This window comes from Oncorhynchus kisutch, unplaced genomic scaffold (assembly GCF_002021735.2).
Source record: "Oncorhynchus kisutch isolate 150728-3 unplaced genomic scaffold, Okis_V2 Okis04b-Okis11a_hom, whole genome shotgun sequence".
NCBI lineage: Eukaryota > Metazoa > Chordata > Actinopteri > Salmoniformes > Salmonidae > Oncorhynchus > Oncorhynchus kisutch.
In genome coordinates, this window is record NW_022261981.1 from 10,007,354 (window position 1) to 10,029,545 (window position 22,192).

A 22,192-nucleotide genomic window follows, 5' to 3' on the forward strand; every position below is an offset into this window, starting at 1 on the left:
GAGGAGACAAGATCATTAAAAACACTTATTCAATATTTATTAGTATGGTCAAAGAAGTTGATGAATAGTAAAAACGTAGACAATCTCTTGAAACGAATTCCCCAGATATATCTTTAAAACAAAGTAAGAGTGCTGAAAGACAGGATGGATCGACTCCACCGTAGTAAACATGGTTACCGTGACAACAGTAGAGCCGAAACCACCCAACAGACGACAGCTAACGGAGGTATTATATTATATCTTATGGTGTTTCAAAATAAACAACAAACTATGCTGGGATGAAAGGCACTGATTTGTTACGAGACTATTTAAAATCAGATGAGTAAATAATCATACCAATACTGTTGAATTAACATGATGTATTCTTATTCGTTTGTAAAAAAGCACAAGGTACTGTGGTAGGGGAAAACTGTTGAACACACTTAACAATACCAACACACCAGAGCTACGTTACACTATCTATCAACAGGTCTGGAAACAGTTGTACCAACACACCAGAGCTATGTTACACTATCTATCAACAGGTCAGGAAACAGTTGTACCAACACACCAGAGCTACTTTACACCATCTATCTCCACGTCTGGAAACAGTTGAAAACACCAGAGCTACTTTACACCATCTATCTCCAGGTCTGGAAACAGTTGAAACCACCAGAGCTACTTTACACTATCTATCTCCAGGTCTGGAACCAGTTGAAAACACCAGAGCTACTTTACACCATCTATCTCCAGGTCTGGAAACAGTTGAAACCAACAGAGCTACTTTACACTATCTATCTCCAGGTCTGGAACCAGTTGAAAACACCAGAGCTACTTTACACCATCTATCTCCAGGTCTGGATACAGTTGTACCAACACACCAGAGCTATGTTACACTATCTATCAACAGGTCTGGAAACAGTTGTACCAACACACCAGAGCTACTTTACACCATCTATCTCCAGGTCTGGAAACAGTTGAAACCACCAGAGCTACTTTACACCATCTATCTCCAGGTCTGGAAACAGTTGAAACCACCAGAGCTACTTTACACCATCTATCTCCAGGTCTGGAAACAGTTGAAACCACCAGAGCTACTTTACACCATCTATCTCCAGGTCTGGAACCAGTTGAAAACACCAGAGCTACTTTACACCATCTATCTCCAGGTCTGGAACCAGTTGAAAACACCAGAGCTACTTTACACTATCTATCTCCAGGTCTGGAACCAGTTGAAAACACCAGATCTACTTTACACCATCTATCTCCAGGTCTGGAAACAGTTGAAACCAACAGAGCTACTTTACACTATCTATCTATCTCCAGGTCTGGAACCAGTTGTTCCAAAACACCATGGTGTTTCCAACTGTTTACACCATCTATCTCCAGGTCTGGAACCAGTTGAAACCACCAGAGCTACTTTACACTATCTATCTCCAGGTCTGGAACCAGTTGTTCCAAAACACCATGGTGTTTCCAACTGTTTACACTATCTATCTCCAGGTCTGGAAACAGTTGAAACCACCAGAGCTACTTTACACTATCTATCTCCAGGTCTGGAACCAGTTGTTCCAAAACACATCATGGTGTTTCCAACTGTTTACCCCATCTATCTCCAGGTCTGGAACCAGTTGTTCCAAAACACCATGGTGTTTCCAACTGTTTACACCATCTATCTCCAGGTCTGGAACCAGTTGTTCCAACACACCATGGTGTTTCCAACTGTTTACACCATCTATCTCCAGGTCTGGAACCAGTTGTTCCAAAACACCATGGTGTTTCCAACTGTTTACACCATCTATCTCCAGGTCTGGAACCAGTTGTTCCAACACACCATGGTGTTTCCAACTGTTTACACCATCTATCTCCAGGTCTGGAACCAGTTGTTCCAACACACCATGGTGTTTCCAACTGTTTACACCATCTATCTCCAGGTCTGGAACCAGTTGTTCCAAAACACCATGGTGTTTCCAACTGTTTACACCATCTATCTCCAGGTCTGGAACCAGTTGTTCCAACACACCATGGTGTTTCCAACTGTTTACACCATCTATCTCCAGGTCTGGAACCAGTTGAAACCACCAGAGCTACTTTACACTATCTATCTCCAGGTCTGGAACCAGTTGTTCCAAAACACCATGGTGTTTCCAACTGTTTACACCATCTATCTCCAGGTCTGGAAACAGTTGTTCCAAAACACCATGGTGTTTCCAACTGTTTACACCATCTATCTCCAGGTCTGGAACCAGTAACCATCAATCCATCCATAGTGGAAAGCATCAGATGCGAAGTGAACATGATTATGGAGCTTCCTCTAGTACTATACAGTCAGCAGTGGTTCACCATTGACCTCTACAGTAATGTCTGACACTAAGGGCTCTATTCAGTCTGGGTGGCTGAAGTGGTACAGGTTGTTTACGGTCTCCACTAACCCGGGAACATGGCCTTTAAAATGTTCATATCATGCTGTAAAACGCTGAACTTCCAACCATTCAGATTGAATAGAGCCCTAAATCCCACAACAGTTCAACAACGAGTGATCAAATCCAGTTGGTCACAGAGGAGTGTATGACGGTCAGGATATCAGGTCAGGAGGTCAGGTCAGTCTACATGCTGAGGATACGGTCAGGAGACCAGGTCAGGAGGTCAGGCTCCATGCTGAGGATACGGTCAGGAGATCAGGTCAGGAGGTCAGGTCAGGCTCCATGCTGAGGATACGGTCAGGAGATCAGGTCAGGAGGTCAGGTCAGGCTCCATGCTGAGGATACGGTCAAGAGACTAGGTCAGGAGATCAGGTCAAGAGACCAGGTCAGGAGGTCGGTCAGGTCAGGCTCCATGCTGAGGATACGGTCAGGAGACCAGGTCAGGAGGTCAGGTCAGGAGGTCAGGCTCCATGCTGAGGATACGGTCAGGAGACCAGGACAGGAGGTCAGGTCAGGAGGTCAGGCTCCATGCTGAGGATACGGTCAGGAGATCAGGTCAGGAGGTCAGGTCAGGCTCCATGCTGAGGATACGGTCAGGAGATCAGGTCAGGAGGTCAGGTCAGGCTCCATGCTGAGGATACGGTCAAGAGACTAGGTCAGGAGATCAGGTCAAGAGACCAGGTCAGGAGGTCGGTCAGGTCAGGCTCCATGCTGAGGATACGGTCAGGAGACCAGGTCAGGAGGTCAGGCTCCATGCTGAGGATACGGTCAGGAGATCAGGTCAGGAGGTCAGGTCAGGAGGTCAGGCTCCATGCTGAGGATACGGTCAGGAGACCAGGTCAGGAGGTCAGGTCAGGAGGTCAGGCTCCATGCTGAGGATACGGTCAGGAGACCAGGTCAGGAGATCAGGTCAGGAGGTCAGGCTCCATGCTGAGGATACGGTCAGGAGACCAGGTCAGGAGGTCAGGTCAGGCTCCATGCTGAGGATACGGTCAGGAGACCAGGTCAGGAGGTCAGGTCAGGAGGTCAGGCTCCATGCTGAGGATACGGTCAGGAGACCAGGTCAGGAGATCAGGTCAGGAGATCAGTCTACACGATGAGGAAACAGCCAGACCAGGGCAGGAGGTCAGGTCAGGAGATCAGTCTACACGATGAGGAAACAGCCAGACCAGGGCAGGAGGTCCTGGTCAGGAGATCAGTCTACACGATGAGGAAACAGCCAGACCAGGTCAGGAGGTCAGTGATCATACTCCTTGTCTATAAACTTGGCCATGGTGGACAGCTGGATGTTGGTTGTGCCCTCATAAATGGTACCTGTGTAGATACAGAGACAGAGAAACAGCTTTAATGACCATTACACCAACACTGGAATGGAACATTACAGACAACATGTTATCACACGTTAATGTCCATAACTTCCACCAATAATTAAAATAGAGAGTTCTCCTTAATCAGTACTGGACCAAAGAGAAACAGTTCACTCAGTCTGTCGAACTGCGCCTGGATCTGCCAAAATCTCTGCCATCAACAGTCAAAGTAGAACCAACCGATGAAAGCAAAGTGTCATTGTGTCATAAGAGGACGCCACAGGGCCCCGTCCTCTTACCTAGGACGCCACAGGGCCCCGTCCTCTTACCTAGGACGCCACAGGGCCCCGTCCTCTTACCTAGGACGCCACAGGGCCCCGTCCTCTTACCTAGGACGCCACAGGGCCCCGTCCTCTTACCTAGGACGCCACAGGGCCCCGTCCTCTTACCTAGGACGCCACAGGGCCCCGTCCTCTTACCTAGGACGCCACAGGGCCCCGTCCTCTTACCTAGGACGCCACAGGGCCCCGTCCTCTTACCTAGGACGCCACACAGGGCCCCGTCCTCTTATTTTGGACACACCCCCTCTCTCCTAGCACCCACCCCCTCTCTCCTAGCCCACACACCCCCTCTCTCCTAGCCCACACACCCCCTCTCTCCTAGCCCACCCACCCCCTCTCTCCTAGCCCACCCACTCCCTCTCTCCTAGCCCACACACCCCCTCTCTCCTAGCCCACACACCCCCTCTCTCCTAGCCCACCCACTCCCTCTCTCCTAGCCCACCCACCCCCTCTCTCCTAGCCCACCCACTCCCTCTCTCCTAGCCCACCCACCCCCTCTCTCCTAGCACACCAAGGTCAGACCAGACAGAGGAATTCCTCGAGGATCAGATTACCTTCTGTGTAGCCCAGCACCACCACCCCCCCCCCCCCTCCCCACTCCACCTTGCTGTGGCACAATAACTAGCTAGATAACTGTAGTTATGACGTTCCTCAACACCACCCCACAGAGTCATGTTACCCACCGGGTTGCATAGCAACAGTACAGGATAGCTTTGGAACTAGCATTAGAAACGTACCTATTTTACAATCTCTGTAGTACTTCTCAACAGGGTAGTCTTTGGTGAAGCCTACCCCTCCCATCCACTCGATGCATTTTGAAGTGGTCAACGTTGCCACCTAATTTATGCAGAAAAGAACAAGGAACAATCAACACAAATACTGTGATGCTGTTGAATGAAGTAGTTTGGATTTGCACTGTTCATTCCCTCTTTTAGAAGAGCAGGGCGGGACCCTATCGGAGCAGGGCGGGACCCCTCTCGGAGCAGGGCGGTACCCTCTCCGAGCAGGGCGGTACCCCTCCCAGAGCAGGGCGGGACCCCTCCCCGAGCAGGGCGGGACCCCTCCCGGAGCAGGGCGGGACCCCTCCCGGAGCAGGGCGGGACCCCTCCCGGAGCAGGGCGGTTACCCTCCCGGAGCAGGGCGGTACCCCTCCCAGAGCAGGGCGGGACCCCTCCCCGAGCAGGGCGGTACCCCTCCCGGAGCAGGGCGGTTACCCTCCCGGAGCAGGGCGGTTACCCTCCCGGAGCAGGGCGGTTACCCTCCCGGAGCAGGGCGGGACCCCTCCCCGGCAGGGTGGTATCCCTCCCAGAGCAGGGCGGGACCCCTCCCCGAGCAGGGCGGTACCCCTCCCGGAGCAGGGCGGTTACCCTCCCGGAGCAGGGCGGTTACCCTCCCGGAGCAGGGCGGTTACCCTCCCGGAGCAGGGCGGTTACCCTCCCGGAGCAGGGCGGGACCCCTCTCGGAGCAGGGCGGGACCCCTCTCCGAGCAGGGCGGGACCCTATCGGAGCAGGGCGGTACCCCTCCCGGAGCAGGGCGGTACCCCTCCCGGAGCAGGGTGGTACCCCTCCCGGAGCAGGGCGGTACCCCTCCCGGAGCAGGGCGGTACCCCTCCCGGAGCAGGGCGGTACCCCTCTCGGAGCAGGGCGGGACCCTATCGGAGCAGGGCGGGACCCTATCGGAGCAGGGCGGGACCCTATCGGAGCAGGGCGGGACCTTATCGGAGCAGGGCGGGACCCTATCGGAGCAGGGCGGGACCCTATCGGAGCAGGGCGGGACCCTCTCGGAGCAGGGCGGTTACCCTCTCGGAGCAGGGCGGGACCCTATCGGAGCAGGGCGGTTACCCTCTCGGAGCAGGGCGGGGACCCTCTCGGAGCAGGGCGGGACCCCTCTCCGAGCAGGGCGGGACCCCTCTCCGAGCAGGGTTCTGATACAGGACCAGTCCAGTGATTATATGATCGTAGCACTCTGAGACGCTGTATGAATGTGGGCCTTGGTCTCTACATTCAGCTCACCTCTGAGGTGAAGTACTTGGCCATGCAGGCCTCCTTGATGAAAGGTCGTCCTGCCTCCTTCAGCCGGGCAGCGTTGTAGGTAAGCAGCCTGGCAGCCTCTATCTGGGTGGCTACATGGGCGATCTGGTGCTGCATGGCCTGAAACACATTACAGAACACCCTTTAGATGTGGTGCTGTAACACATTACAGAACACCCTTTAGATGTGGTGCTGCATGGCCTGTAACACATTACAGAACACCCTTTAGATGTGGTGCTGCAACACATTACAGAACACCCTTTAGATGTGGTGCTGTAACACATTACAGAACACCCTTTAGATGTGGTGCTGCAACACATTACAGAACACCCTTTAGATGTGGTGCTGCATGGCCTGTAACACATTATATAAGCATCATGATCACTAGCGTGCTGGAGTTCCCTTCCAATACAACACTGGTTCTGTGTGGCTCAGGTGGTAGAGCATGGCGCTTGCAATGCCAGGGCTGTGGGTTCGATTCCCGCTGGGGCCAGCCAGGCTAAAACGTATGCAGACATGACTGAGTCGCTTTGGATTTTTTTATTTTTAAGTGTCTGCTAAATGACCTTGATTATTGTTAAAGATGGAGAATAATGGAGGTTTTTAAAATAAATCACAAAGATCAGTTTGATAGAAGACAGCAAGCCACACACTGGTCATAGCAGCAACACCTACAAGTGGAGAAACATTAATCCCATGACCAGGAAATCTTTTAAAATGTGTTAAATGAATAGGTTTTTAACCTGGAAGTCGAAGATGCGTTTGCCAAACTGAACCCTCTGTCTGGTGTAGGGAACGGCCTGGTCGAAGCAACCCTGAGCCAGTCCCAGCATCTGAGCAGCGATCCCAATCCTGCCTTCGTTCAGCATGCCGATGGCGTACTTGTATCCGTGGCCGATCTGACCCAAGACGTTCTTCTCAGGAACCTTCAACAAAACCAGAATCACTTTTATTCGCAAAGTACATTTCAACGTAGCCAGAATGTGACTTGGTGAAATGTTGGTGCCAACAACAGACAAAATATTAGGCTCCGTCCTCCGACAAAAACAACTCTTGGGTCGACCAAGAGTCCCTCAGTTCTTTCGACCAATCCATTGGTTGAAATAAAAATAAAAAAAAACAATTTAAATGTATTTTTCATTCATATATAGACACACCCTATGTGTTTTAATCAAATCAACTATATTCACTGAGCTTGTCTGATGCTTTAAGCGCACTGTTTGATTAAATAATTAAAGACACAAAACGATTCAAGAGGGTGTTTGACGGCACTTGCAGCGCTGTGTAACAAATCATTTTTTAAAAAAGGCAGCGACTGCTCGTGTGACTGGGGCACGTTGTTGTCCCGCTCTCCTCCCTGCTGCAGCTAGCAGGCACCACAATACAGCTATAGTGTTTATTGTGCTGTCCATGCTGCAACATAATTACAGACGTTTCTACTTGTTTCTCTGACCGAAAAGTTCTGTTAGCGTAAATTTGTCCGTCTAAATCCGTCTAGTCCTCGCCTTCTTTAAGTGACATGTATGTGACCAATAGGACCTGACCTATATCCTATCATAAATCACTATAAAATTGGTTATAAACTCCGAAGACATTGACAGCAAAATGGATACGGAGGATGTGAATAAGAAACTCTGAAAAACAGCGGGAATGTTTACCGGTTGCTCAGGAGGAAACGGGAAAATCAGATATGTGGAAGACATTTTTTGATTTAGTTGTGGAAACTTCTAGAGATACAAGAAAAACACCACAGCAGCTGTTAGATTACAACACAAATTCTAACCATTTGGAAACAGTGTTATTAAGTAACAATAAACAGTTAACAGTGTACAATTTTAAGTGTACCAGAGTGTCTGTTCATAACCGATTGTAAAATAATCCCTGACACATTGCGGTTTATTTATTGTTTAGGCTAATTATTCAAGGCTACCTTTCTTTCCTTTTAAAACTAAAATGTTTTGATGACATTTCTAAAGCATGAATGACCCTTTATGCTGTGTGATGACATGAGCAAATGAATGATTGATACAGTAGTCTATATTTAAGAAATAAATGCCAGAGGGGGTGTGGCCTGGCCAATATAACATGAGCGAATGAATGATTGATACAGTAAGTCTATATTTAAAAAATAAATGCCAGAGGGGGTGTGGCCAATATAAAACGGCTAAGGGCTGTTCTTAGGCACGACGCAACGCGGAGGTAACCAATATGCTGGTTACCTTTGCTATTATGTACATAGCAACGTGGTGTAAGGAAAGAGGGCCTATTCAACGGTTCAGAACCGCAGACAGCGACATCTATCCAACGTGGGAGCAGTCGTTATAAAATAATATTTATTTATTGATTAGTGTTGGACCGTTGTTCTAACATAATATAACCCATATATATAACTTCAGTAGCACGTCTAACAGTGATGGACTACGACATCCCCCACGGCCTCCGCAACGGATTGGTCCACTCGGACAGACGCAAATCACACCGGTGTCTTGTATGCCAATGAAAATAATGTAATAATCTGCTCGACTAAAGAAATCTTTGGTCGACCAACAGCCTATGGACCAATCAAAGGACCGGTCGACTAAATGGGGCCAGCCCGACAAAATATATAGACAGAATCTAAAGTACGGATACTCTAAAACTGGCCACTTCTAGAGAGTACAGACACATTTCATATACGCAGCTAGAAGGTAGAGTCATTATTATACACATTACATTACCATTCAATCAACATGCTTCTGATCCACACATTACATTACCCTTCAATCAACATGCTTCTGATCCACACATTACATTAACCTTCAATCAACATGCTTCTGATCCACACATTACATTAACCTTCAATCAACATGCTTCTGATCCACACATTACATTACCATTCAATCAACATGCTTCTGATCCACACATTACAATACCATTCAATCAACATGCTTCTGATCCACACATTACATTACCATTCAATCAACATGCTTCTGATCCACACATTACATTACCATTCAATCAACATGCTTCTGATCCACACATTACCCTTCAACATGCTTCTGATCCACACATTACATTACCATTCAATCAACATGCTTCTGATCCACACATTACCCTTCAACATGCTTCTGATCCACACATTACATTACCATTCAATCAACATGCTTCTGATCTGATGGACAGGTTGATACATATCAGATTCACCTTTTCATTGTTGGTTGTTGTTACGGTCTATATTTGTTCGTATATAGAATGTGTGTCTTGATGTTGTCCAGGTTGAAGAGCCTACCTACCTTGATGTTATCCAGGTTGAAGAGTCTACCTACCTTGATGTTATCCAGGTTGAAGAACCTACCTACCTTGATGTTGTCCAGGTTGAAGAGGACTGGTTGAAGAGCCTACCCACCTTGATGTTATCCAGGTTGAAGAGCCTACCTACCTTGATGTTGTCCAGGTTGAAGAGCCTACCTACCTTGATGTTGTCCAAGTTGAAGAGCCTATCTACCTTGATGTTATCCAGGTTGAGAGGACAGGTTGAAGAGCCTACCTATCTTGATGTTGTCCAGGTTAAGAGGACAGGTTGAAGAGCCTACCTACCTTGATGTTATCCAGGTTGAGAGGACAGGTTGAAGAGCCTACCTACCTTGATGTTATCCAGGTTAAGAGGACAGGTTGAAGAGCCTACCTACCTTGATGTTGTCCAGGTTGAAGAGCCTATCTACCTTGATGTTATCCAGGTTGAGAGGACAGGTTGAAGAGCCTACCTACCTTGATGTTATCCAGGTTGAAGAGCCTACCTACCTTGATGTTATCCAGGTTGAGAGGACAGGTTGAAGAGCCTACCTACCTTGATGTTATCCAGGTTGAGAGGACAGGTTGAAGAGCCTACCTACCTTGATGTTGTCCAGGTTAAGAGGACAGGTTGAAGAGCCTACCTACCTTGATGTTATCCAGGTTGAGAGGACAGGTTGAAGAGCCTACCTACCTTGATGTTATCCAGGTTGAGAGGACAGGTTGAAGAAGCTCTCAGACCCAGTTTGTTCTCCTTCTTGCCGATCTGAAGCCCCTCGGTGTCTCTGTCCACGACGAAGCAGCTGATACCTCGGTGACCCTGGCAACAAAAGAGGAAGATACTGTCATTTACTACTTGATACAAAATCTAACTTTATTGGTCACATACACAGGTTCCAACAGCGTGTCAACCAGGAAGTAGCTGTTTCCTAGGAGCTTCCACTCAACAGGACATATCAAACACTAAGGAGAAGACAAACACTCAGGAGAAACTCCTCTACAGTCTGAAGACAAACACTAAGGAGAAACTCCTCTACAGTCTGAAGACAAACACTAAGGAGAAACTCCTCCACAGTCTGAAGACAAACACTAAGGAGAAACTCCTCCACAGTCTGAAGACAAACACTAAGGAGAAACTCCTCCACAGTCTGAAGACAAGACAAACACTAAGGAGAAACTCCTCTACAGTCTGAAGACAAGACAAACACTAAGGAGAAACTCCTCCACAGCCTGAAGACAAGACAAACACTAAGGAGAAACTCCTCCACAGTCTGAAGACAAACACTAAGGAGAAACTCCTCCACAGTCTGAAGACAAACACTAAGGAGAAACTCCTCCACAGTCTGAAGACAAACACTAAGGAGAAACTCCTCCACAGTCTGAAGACAAGACAAACACTAAGGAGAAACTCCTCTACAGTCTGAAGACAAACACTAAGGAGAAACTCCTCCACAGTCTGAAGACAAGACAAACACTAAGGAGAAACTCCTCCACAGTCTGAAGACAAGACAAACACTAAGGAGAAACTCCTCCACAGTCTGAAGACAAGACAAACACTAAGGAGAAACTCCTCCACAGTCTGAAGACAAACACTAAGGAGAAACTCCTCCACAGTCTGAAGACAAGACAAACACTAAGGAGAAACTCCTCTACAGTCTGAAGACAAGACAAACACTAAGGAGAAACTCCTCCACAGTCTGAAGACAAGACAAACACTAAGGAGAAACTCCTCCACAGCGTGGGTTTGGTTGGTGACTGCGTGGGTTTGGTTGTTGACTGCGTGGGTTTGGTTGGTGACTGCGTGGGTTGGTGACTGCGTGGGTTTGTTTGGTGACTGCGTGGGTTGGTGACTGCGTGGGTTTGTTTGGTGACTGCGTGGGTTTGTTTGGTGACTGCGTGGGTTTGGTTGGTGACTGCGTGGGTTTGGTTGGTGACTGCGTGGGTTTGGTTGGTGACTGCATGGGTTTGGTTGGTGACTGCGTGGGTTTGGTTGGTGACTGCGTGGGTTTGGTTGGTGACTGCGTGGGTTTGGTTGGTGACTGCGTGGGTTTGGTTGGTGACTGCGTGGGTTTGGTTGGTGACTGCGTGGGTTTGGTTGGTGACTGCGTGGGTTTGATTGGTGACTGAGTGGGTTTGTTCGGTGACTGCGTGGGTTTGTTCGGTGACTGCGTGGGTTTGTTCGGTGACTGCGTGGGTTTGTTCGGTGACTGCGTGGGTTTGGTTGGTGACTGCGTGGGTTTGGTTGGTGACTGCGTGGGTTTGATTGGTGACTGAGTGGGTTTGTTTGGTGACTGCGTGGGTTTGTTCGGTGACTGCGTGGGTTTGTTCGGTGACTGCGTGGGTTTGTTTGGTGACTGCGTGGGTTTGTTCGGTGACTGCGTGGGTTTGGTTGGTGACTGCGTGGGTTTGTTCGGTGACTGCGTGGGTTTGGTTGGTGACTGCGTGGGTTTGGTTGGTGACTGCGTGGGTTTGGTTGGTGACTGCGTGGGTTGGGTTGGTGACTGCGTGGGTTGGGTTGGTGACTGCGTGTGTGGGTTGGGTTGGGTTGGTGACTGCGTGTGTGGGTTGGGTTGGTGACTGCGTGTGTGGGTTGGGTTGGTGACTGCGTGTGTGGGTTGGGTTGGTGACTGCGTGCGTGGGTTGGGTTGGTGACTGCGTGCGTGCGTGGGTTGTGTTGGTGACTGCGTGCGTGCGTGGGTTGGGTTGGTGACTGCGTGCGTGGGTTGGGTTGGTGACTGCGTGCGTGGGTTGGGTTGGTGACTGCGTGCGTGGGTTGGGTTGGTGACTGCGTGCGTGGGTTGGGTTGGTGACTGCGTGCGTGGGTTGGGTTGGTGACTGCGTGCGTGGGTTGGGTTGGTGACTGCGTGCGTGGGTTGGGTTGGTGACTGCGTGCGTGGGTTGGGTTGGTGACTGCGTGGGTTGGGTTGGTGACTGCGTGGGTTGGGTTGGTGACTGCGTGGGTTGGGTTGGTGACTGCGTGGGTTGGGTTGGTGACTGCATGGGTTGGGTTGGGTTGGTGACTGCGTGGGTTGGGTTGGTGACTGCGTGGGTTGGTGACTGCATGGGTTTGTTTGGTGACTGCGTGGGTCGGTGACTGCGTGGGTCGGTGACTGCGTGGGTCGGTGACTGCGTGGGTTGGTGACTGCGTGGGTTTGTTTTGTGACTGCGTGGGTTTGGTTGGTGCGTGGGTTTGGTTGGTGACTGCGTGGGTTGGGTTGGTGACTGCGTGGGTTGGGTTGGTGACTGCGTGTGTGGGTTGGGTTGGGTTGGTGACTGCGTGTGTGGGGTTGGGTTGGTGACTGCGTGTGTGGGTTGGGTTGGTGACTGCGTGCGTGGGTTGGGTTGGTGACTGCGTGCGTGGGTTGTGTTGGTGACTGCGTGCGTGCGTGGGTTGGGTTGGTGACTGCGTGCGTGCGTGGGTTGGGTTGGTGACTGCGCGCGTGGGTTGGGTTGGTGACTGCGTGCGTGGGTTGGGTTGGTGACTGCGTGCGTGCGTGGGTTGGGTTGGTGACTGCGTGCGTGGGTTGGGTTGGTGACTGCGTGCGTGGGTTGGGTTGGTGACTGCGTGCGTGGGTTGGGTTGGTGACTGCGTGCGTGGGTTGGGTTGGTGACTGCGTGCGTGGGTTGGGTTGGTGACTGCGTGGGTGGGTTGGGTTGGTGACTGCGTGGGTGGGTTGGGTTGGTGACTGCGTGGGTTGGGTTGGTGACTGCGTGGGTTGGGTTGGTGACTGCGTGGGTTGGGTTGGGGTTGGTGACTGCATGGGTTGGGTTGGGTTGGTGACTGCGTGGGTTGGGTTGGTGACTGCGTGGGTTGGTGACTGCATGGGTTTGTTTGGTGACTGCGTGGGTCGGTGACTGCGTGGGTCGGTGACTGCGTGGGTTGGTGACTGCGTGGGTTTGTTTTGTGACTGCGTGGGTTTGGTTGGTGCGTGGGTTTGGTTGGTGACTGCGTGGGTTGGGTTGGTGACTGCGTGGGTTGGGTTGGTGACTGCGTGTGTGGGTTGGGTTGGGTTGGTGACTGCGTGTGTGGGTTGGGTTGGTGACTGCGTGTGTGGGTTGGGTTGGTGACTGCGTGCGTGGGTTGGGTTGGTGACTGCGTGCGTGGGTTGTGTTGGTGACTGCGTGCGTGCGTGGGTTGGGTTGGTGACTGCGTGCGTGCGTGGGTTGGGTTGGTGACTGCGCGCGTGGGTTGGGGTTGGTGACTGCGTGCGTGGGTTGGGTTGGTGACTGCGTGCGTGGGTTGGGTTGGTGACTGCGTGCGTGGGTTGGGTTGGTGACTGCGTGCGTGGGTTGGGTTGGTGACTGCGTGCGTGGGTTGGGTTGGTGACTGCGTGCGTGGGTTGGGTTGGTGACTGCGTGCGTGGGTTGGGTTGGTGACTGCGTGCGTGGGTTGGGTTGGTGACTGCGTGCGTGGGTTGGGTTGGTGACTGCGTGGGTTGGGTTGGTGACTGCGTGGGTTGGGTTGGTGACTGCGTGGGTTGGGTTGGTGACTGCATGGGTTGGGTTGGGTTGGTGACTGCGTGGGTTGGGTTGGTGACTGCGTGGGTTGGTGACTGCATGGGTTTGTTTGGTGACTGCGTGGGTCGGTGACTGCGTGGGTCGGTGACTGCGTGGGTCGGTGACTGCGTGGGTTGGTGACTGCGTGGGGTTGAACTCACAGCAGACGGGTCCACGTTGGCCATCACCAGAAACACCCCGGCTTGCTCTGCATTGCTGATCCACATCTTGGAACCGTTGATGATGTAATAGTCTCCATGTTTGTCAGCGCGCGTCTTCAGAGAGAAGGCATCGCTCCCCGACTCTGCTTCTGACAGGCAGAAACTACCAACCTACAGGACAGGACAACAAGGTATCAGCATCATTACATGGACAGGTCTGGAACTACAGGACAACAAGGTATCAGCATCATTACATGGACAGGTCTGGAACTACAGGACAACAAGGTATCAGCATCATTACATGGACAGGTCTGGAACTACAGGACAACAAGGTATCAGCATCATTACATGGACAGGTCTGGAACTACAGGACAACAAGGTATCAGCATCATTACATGGACAGGTCTGGAACTACAGGACAACAAGGTATCAGCATCATTACATGGACAGGTCTGGAACTACAGGACAACAAGGTATCAGAATCATTACATGGACAGGTCTGGAACTACAGGACAACAAGGTATCAGCATCATTACATGGACAGGTCTGGAACTACAGGACAACAAGGTATCAGCATCATTACATGGACAGGTCTGGGACTACCAACCTACAGTACAGGACAACAAGGTATCAGCATCATTACATGGACAGGTCTGGAACTACAGGACAACAAGGTATCAGCATCATTACATGGACAGGTCTGGAACTACAGTACAGGACAACAAGGTGTCAGCATCATTACATGGACAGGTCTGGGACTACCAACCTACAGTACAGGACAACAAGGTATCATTACATGGACAGGTCTGGAACCTCCAACCTACAGGACAACAAGGCGTTAGCATCATTACATGGACAGGTCTGGGACTACAGTACAGGACAACAAGGTATCAGCATCATTACATGGACAGGTCTGGAACTACAGGACAACAAGGTATCAGCATCATTACATGGACAAGTCTGGAACTACAGTACAGGACAACAAGGTATCAGCATCATTACATGGACAGGTCTGGAACTACAGGACAACAAGGTATCAGCATCATTACATGGACAGGTCTGGAACTACAGGACAACAAGGTATCAGCATCATTACATGGACAGGTCTGGAACTACAGGACAACAAGGTATCAGCATCATTACATGGACAGGTCTGGAACTACAGGACAACAAGGTATCAGCATCATTACATGGACAGGTCTGGAACTACAGGACAACAAGGTATCAGCATCATTACATGGACAGGTCTGGAACTACAGGACAACAAGGTATCAGAATCATTACATGGACAGGTCTGGAACTACAGGACAACAAGGTATCAGCATCATTACATGGACAGGTCTGGAACTACAGGACAACAAGGTATCAGCATCATTACATGGACAGGTCTGGGACTACCAACCTACAGTACAGGACAACAAGGTATCAGCATCATTACATGGACAGGTCTGGAACTACAGGACAACAAGGTATCAGCATCATTACATGGACAGGTCTGGAACTACAGTACAGGACAACAAGGTGTCAGCATCATTACATGGACAGGTCTGGGACTACCAACCTACAGTACAGGACAACAAGGTATCATTACATGGACAGGTCTGGAACCTCCAACCTACAGGACAACAAGGCGTTAGCATCATTACATGGACAGGTCTGGGACTACAGTACAGGACAACAAGGTATCAGCATCATTACATGGACAGGTCTGGAACTACAGGACAACAAGGTATCAGCATCATTACATGGACAAGTCTGGAACTACAGTACAGGACAACAAGGTATCAGCATCATTACATGGACAGGTCTGGAACTACAGGACAACAAGGTATCAGCATCATTACATGGACAGGTCTGGATCTACAGTACAGGACACACAGATGCACTACCTCTCACTACCCTTAAATCAAAACACATAGGCCACATATTTCCTCTCGGCTAGAAACCCGTTGAATAAAATCAATAGGACAGGCGACCTGTTAAATCCCTCACCATGTCTGTTGACAGCCGGCTGAGATACCGCTCTTTCTGGGCTGCGGTCCCCAGCTTGGTGAACAGCGTGTTGATGAGGGTGTTCTGGATGTCACACAGCACGGCCACGGAGGCGTCCACTTTGGCCAGCTCCTCAATGACCAGGATGGAGGAGAAGAACGTGGAGCCGGTTCCTCCGTACTCTGGGTCGATCTCTATGCCCATCAGCTGGGAAGTGACAATGAATCATCTGACAAATTAATGGGGAATACTCAGGTACATACAACAGGGTGGTGTTCAAGACATACTTTAACGTGTCAGCATCAGGGTAGTGTCCATTTTGACAACAGGGCAGTGTCCATTTTGACAACAGGGCAGTGTCCATTTTGACAACAGGGCAGTGTCCTTTTTGACAACAGGGCAGTGTCCTTTTTGACAACAGGGCAGTGTCCTTTTTGACAACAAGGCAGTGTCCTTTTTGACAACAGGGCAGTGTCCTTTTTGACAACAGGGCAGTGTCCTTTTTGACAACAAGGCAGTGTCCTTTTTGACAACAAGGCAGTGTCCTTTTGGACAACAGGGCAGTGTCCATTTTGACAACAGGGCAGTGTCCATTTTGACAACAGGGCAGTGTCCATTTTGACAACAGGGCAGTGTCCATTTTGACAACAGGGCAGTGTCCTTTTTTGACAACAGGGCAGTGTCCTTTTTTGACAACAGGGCAGTGTCCTTTTTTGACAACAGGGCAGTGTCCATTTTGACAACAGGGCAGTGTCCATTTTGACAACAGGGCAGTGTCCATTTTGGACACCAGGGCAGTGTCTAATGAACATGGCGGAGGTAGGTTAGGTCTATTCCACGGTAACGGAATTATGCTGGGACTTCCAAATATTACTAAACAAAAAAAATATTTATTTAAAGTTTAACAAACCAACTCCATGCACAAGGACTAATTGTAACAATTTCCCTTTGAACATTTGACAAAAAGACATTCCCTAGAAGAACTGCGCCAAAGTTTGGTAACAGAATTTCGGTAAAATCTCCCCCAGTTTCTTATGTGAGAACGCTTTACAAGAACTCTAAATATACACTGAGTGTACAAAACATTAGGAACACCTTCCTAATATTGAGTTGCACCCCCTTTTGCCCCTCAGAACAGCATCAATTCGTTGGTGGACCGTTCTTGATACACTCGGGGAAACTGTTGAGTGTGGAAAAACCCAGCAGCGTTGCAGTTCTTGACACCAACCGGTGCGTCCTGGACCCTACTACCATACCCTGTTCAAAGGCACTTCAATCTTTAGTCTTCCCCATTCACCCTCTGAATGGTCACACATACACAATCAATGTCTCAAGGCTTAAAAGTCCTTCTTTAACCACCTGTCTCCTCCCCTTCATCTACACTGATTGAAGTGGATTTAACAAGTGACATCAATAAGGGATCATAGCTTTCACCTGGATTCACCTGGTCAGGCTGTCATGGAACATGTTGTACACTCAGTGTCTTGAGAATTAAGATTCCAAGATGTCTGTTGACATCCTATTCTTTCTGCAGACATGACACCTCGACTCCAAAAATATATATTTTGGTTATTGAACTACACTGTTGATTTCCATCCGGTAACAGAATTACGGTAACGGAACTACATCATGGGTCCCTGATCAGTATTCTACAGAAATGCATAATTATGGATATGAATATAATTCTCTTCATGGTGATGTATCCTGGGTAATATCCTGCTTTACATATTTGGGTATTATTCGACACACTAGCTAGTATTCTAATGAGCTCCGCCCCCAAACTAGACCAAATTTGGTTGGTCCGGACCAGACCAAATCTGAACCAATCATAGACATCTATGTTTCACATCACAGTACAGCACAGTGTAGTTCAGTACAGTAGATATGTTCAGTGCAGTACATTATACTGTGCTCTACTCTACTGTGATCGGAACCAATTAGAGACGTCTGTCTGGGCCAAATCAAAGCCGCTCTGGACCCAAAAAAATCTACATCTGTGGACGTTTAAAATCAAGGACAGGGCGGACTGACAACATTTCAGTGGGTGAGGATGCTTGTAACAGTAAATGGAAAGAGAGTAGGTGTCAGTACGAGCTGGGAGAGGTGACACACTTGGGGGGGGGCTGTCCAGATTGGCCTATGAGCTGAACATAACAGTATGTCAGTGGAAGGGAGGACAGTAGCAGGTGACTCAACCGTGGTTGGTGACTACTATGATTTGCCATTGTAGCCAATTCAATTGCAGTAATTCCGTTACTTATTTTTTTATAATTCCATTACCGATTTGGTAACAGAATTACACGTTTTAAATCAATTAATCATTCATGAACAAAATGTATATTCGTATAAACACCAACTACCTTTACTTGTTATTTCTGTAAACATTCATTATCCTCATGAAGAGAGAATTGAAAATATCTTAAAACACACAGTAGGGTCCGAAATGATTGACACCCTTGATAAAGAGGAGCTTAAATGACTGTATAAAATAAATCATTCAAACACTGAGCTTTATGCTAAAAAATAAATAAGCGTCAATTATATTATTTTCTACTAATTGAAAATGCAATTTTGTTTTTAACTAGCAATAGTTTATGATTTGTATATATTTTTTAAAGTTAGGGGTCAAAATGACCTTAAGAGGATAACTGCATTTAGCTTTAAATTTGACCCCCACTTCAAGTTGGTTCTAATGGGTCCTTTTACATGGAAATGCCCCTATGAGCTTCACGTTGGTTCTAAATGGGTCCTTATGAGCTTCACATTGGTTCTAATGGGTCCTTTTACATGGAAATGCCCTATGAGCTTCACGTTGGTTCTAAATGGGTCCTTATGAGTTTCACATTGGTTCTAATGGGTCCTTTTAAATGGAAATGCCCCTATGAGCTTCACGTTGGTTCTAAATGGGTCCTTATGAGCTTCACATTGGTTCTAAAATGGGTCCTTTTACATGGAAATGCCCTGAGCCTAATGGCCATAGGATGTAAAGAAGAGAAACACATACCCCCTGTTCAAAGAGTGACTTTATCACTTCCGGGTCCATGAGAGAGTTTTCGTCCATCTTTGACACAAACGGGGCAAGACGCTCCTGTGCAAACTTGTTCACTGTTCAAATGTGGGACATTAAAATGAAATGCAATGTGACTTAATTAATTGAACTTTTTAGACCAATCCATAGCATGATCCAGTCTGTTAATGAAATCTTATTGGTTTTTATTATTTTCTACAGTGTAGAATAATAGTGAAGACAACAACACTATGGAATAACACAATATATTTAATATTCTTCAAAGTAGCCACCCTTTGCCTTGATGACACTCTTGGCATTCTCTCAACCAGCTTGATGAGGTAGTCACCTGGAATGCATTTCAATTAACAGGTGTGTCTTGTTAAAAGTTTATTTGTGGAATTTCTTTCCTTCTTAATAAGTTTGGGCCAATCAGTTGTGTTGTGACAAGGTAGGGGTGGTATACAGAATATAGCCCTATATGGTAAAAGACCAAGTCCATATTATGGCAACAACAACTCAAATAAGCAAAGATAAATGACAGTCCATCATTACTTTAAGACATGAAGGCCAGTCAATCTGGAAAATTTCAAGAACTTTGAAAGTTTCTTCAAGTGCAGTCGCAAGTGCTATGATGAAACTGGCTCTCATGAGGACCGCCACAGGAAAGGAAGACCCAGAGTTACCTCTGCTGCAGAGGACAAGTTCATTAGAGTTACCAGCATCAGATTGCAGCCCAAATAAATGCTTCAGAATTCAAGTAACAGACACATCTCAACATCAACTGTTCAGAGGAGACTCAGGCCTTCATGGTCAAATTGCTGCAAAAAATCCACTAAAGGACACCAGTAAGAAGAGACTTGCTTGGGCCAAGAAAAACGAGCAATGAACATTAGACTGGTGGAAATCTGTCCTTTTTGTCTGGTGAGTGCAAACTGGAGATTTTTGGTTCCAACCGCTGTCTTTTTGAAAAGCAGAGTAGGATTATCTCAGCACGTGTGGTTCCCAAAATGAAGCATGGAGGAGGTGTTATGGTGTGGGGTGCTTTGCTGGTGACACGGTCTGTGATTTGTTTAGAATTCTTGGCAGTCTTAGCCAGCATGGCTACCACAGCATTCTGCATTGATATGCTATCCCATCTGGTCTGGGCTTAGTGGGACTATCATTTGTTTTTCAACAGGACAATGACCCAACACACCTCCAGGCTGTGTAAGGGCTATTTGACCATCAGATGACCTTGCCTCCACAATCACCCAACCTCAACTCAACTCAATTGAGATGGTTTGGGATGAGTTGGACCACAGAGTGAAGGAAAAGTAGCCAACAAGAAGTCAGCATTGGACTGTTGGAAAAGCATTCCTTGTGAAGCTGGTTGAGAGAATGCCATGAGTGTGTAAAGCTGTCAAGGCAAAGGGTGGTTACTTTATCATGTAAAATATAACATCATCTGATTTGTTTAACACTTGTTTTGCTTACTACATGATTCCATGTGTTATTTCATAGTTTTGATGTCTTCACTATTATTCTGCAATGTAGAAAATAGTCTAATTTAAAATAAAAAAAACTTGAATGAGTAGGTGTCAACTTTTGACTGGTATTGTATGTGACATATATATATATACTTTGTTGCTCTGCCTACTGTATATCCGGCATGCTCCAACTCACCAGCATCCCTCATCATCCCCTCCTCCTCAGAATATGTCTGTAGTGGAGGGTAGGAGACCCCCAGAGCAGCAGCCTGCTCTGCAGACATGTCTGGTTGGGTGGATCTGTTCCGCAGCCCATGTTGGCACACACTCCATGGTCGGGACACCTGCCTACCAACCTGAAATAACACCAGTTACATTTTCGCTGATGGATGACATGATACAACTTGAGTGTCTAGGCAAAAAGTTGCCACTCTACTCAATCCCCCCCAAAAAGATTTGCCTGGCTACCCAAACTCCTTGTTAGGGCAACCATCCATTTGATTAAATCCATTTGAATTCAATCCCTTTTTGACAGCACCCCTTTTGATTTGTACCAAACCTTTCACACATATTTGCCTGTCGTAGAAGTGCTCGGAAAGTGACTTTTTGGACATGAATGCTAAAACATTCAAGAGAAATGTGACCTATTTAGCATACCCCACCATACCATGAGACATCCATGTCTTCATCACCAGAAAAAATAAACAGTTGAGTTTGATTTCATAAAAGCTTAAAAACAGGGTTGTCAATAAAAAATAAAATAAAAATGGACAATTTTTGAATTTATTTTAATTTTTTTATTTACCTTAAATATAAATTATCTACAAAAGCATTAATTCATTTTTAAGTAGCATTTCCAATTTTATTCCCATTTTAGTAAATTTATCCGCCAAAACATTATACCCACCCTGTATTCAAGATCATGTTGTCTCAACCAATGGTGGGCACAAGTAGGGCTACAACATATACAAATATAGTTGGAGGTCCAGACATCAGAGAACGTTGACAAACCCTGTTTGTAAGCTTTTATGATATCAAACTCAACCGTTTATTTGTTTCCAGTAGTGTCTCATGGTAAAGTGGGGTATGCAGAATAGGTCAACTTTGAGCACCTTTAGCTCTTGAATGTTTTGGCACTCAGGTTAAAAAAAAATCACTTTCTGAGCACTTCTAAAATGTTAAATAGTGAACTTAGCTAGCGACAATAGAGCACTGGAACAATTCAGTTTGAGTCGTCAGGCAACAAACATCCATACTCCAGCATGAGTGAATATGAGAGAGTGGCTATATAGGACAAGATAAAAAGCAGTGACACAGGCAGGACATTTCTTCATGAGTAACTTGTGGTGTAACTGACGCAGGCGGTAACTAACTAGCTAACGTTATGTCATTTTTATTATCATGCAGCTAACTAGCCAACGCGTTGTGTGATAGCAGGTTACGAAATGGGGTAATTTAAAGTTACAAAAAACACTCACTATCTAAGTTCGTATTTCTAATTAAGTATGACTACACAAAGACATCATATCCTAAAAACAACAATGTGAACGAAGAAACCGCTTTTGCATTACTTATTCGTCTCACCTTTGAGAAGCACCTGATCAAGGGCGAAGCCATGTTTTTCTCTTGTTTACATCTGAGTGTGTTCACTTTCCTAATGACCGGGTGAAACAGCGACCGTGGAACGGTTTTCGCATCTTTCACTTTGGTAGAAC

The 22,192-nt window shown here is 47.6% G+C and overlaps 1 protein-coding gene across 3 annotated transcripts; it reads right to left on the minus strand.

Annotated features, from left to right (window-relative positions):
• Window positions 1-15: 15 nt before the first annotated feature.
• Window positions 16-22,191, minus strand: LOC109886027 (short/branched chain specific acyl-CoA dehydrogenase, mitochondrial-like). Of its 3 annotated transcripts, none has more exons than XM_031813025.1 (11): window positions 22,062-22,191; window positions 20,674-20,833; window positions 19,006-19,106; window positions 16,002-16,208; window positions 14,010-14,180; window positions 10,046-10,171; window positions 6,825-7,007; window positions 6,064-6,201; window positions 4,788-4,887; window positions 3,642-3,716; window positions 16-3,585 (listed from the first exon to the last, which is right to left on the minus strand). In XM_031813025.1, coding segments are annotated over exons 1-11 (1,296 nt in total). In that variant the 5' UTR covers window positions 22,095-22,191; the 3' UTR covers window positions 16-3,583. The 3 variants fall into 3 exon arrangements, 2 of the variants coding, with proteins under 2 accessions (XP_031668885.1, XP_031668883.1); XR_004206744.1 differs by having other exon boundaries at window positions 21-3,516; window positions 3,572-3,716; XM_031813023.1 differs by having other exon boundaries at window positions 21-3,716.
• Window position 22,192: the final 1 nt, after the last annotated feature.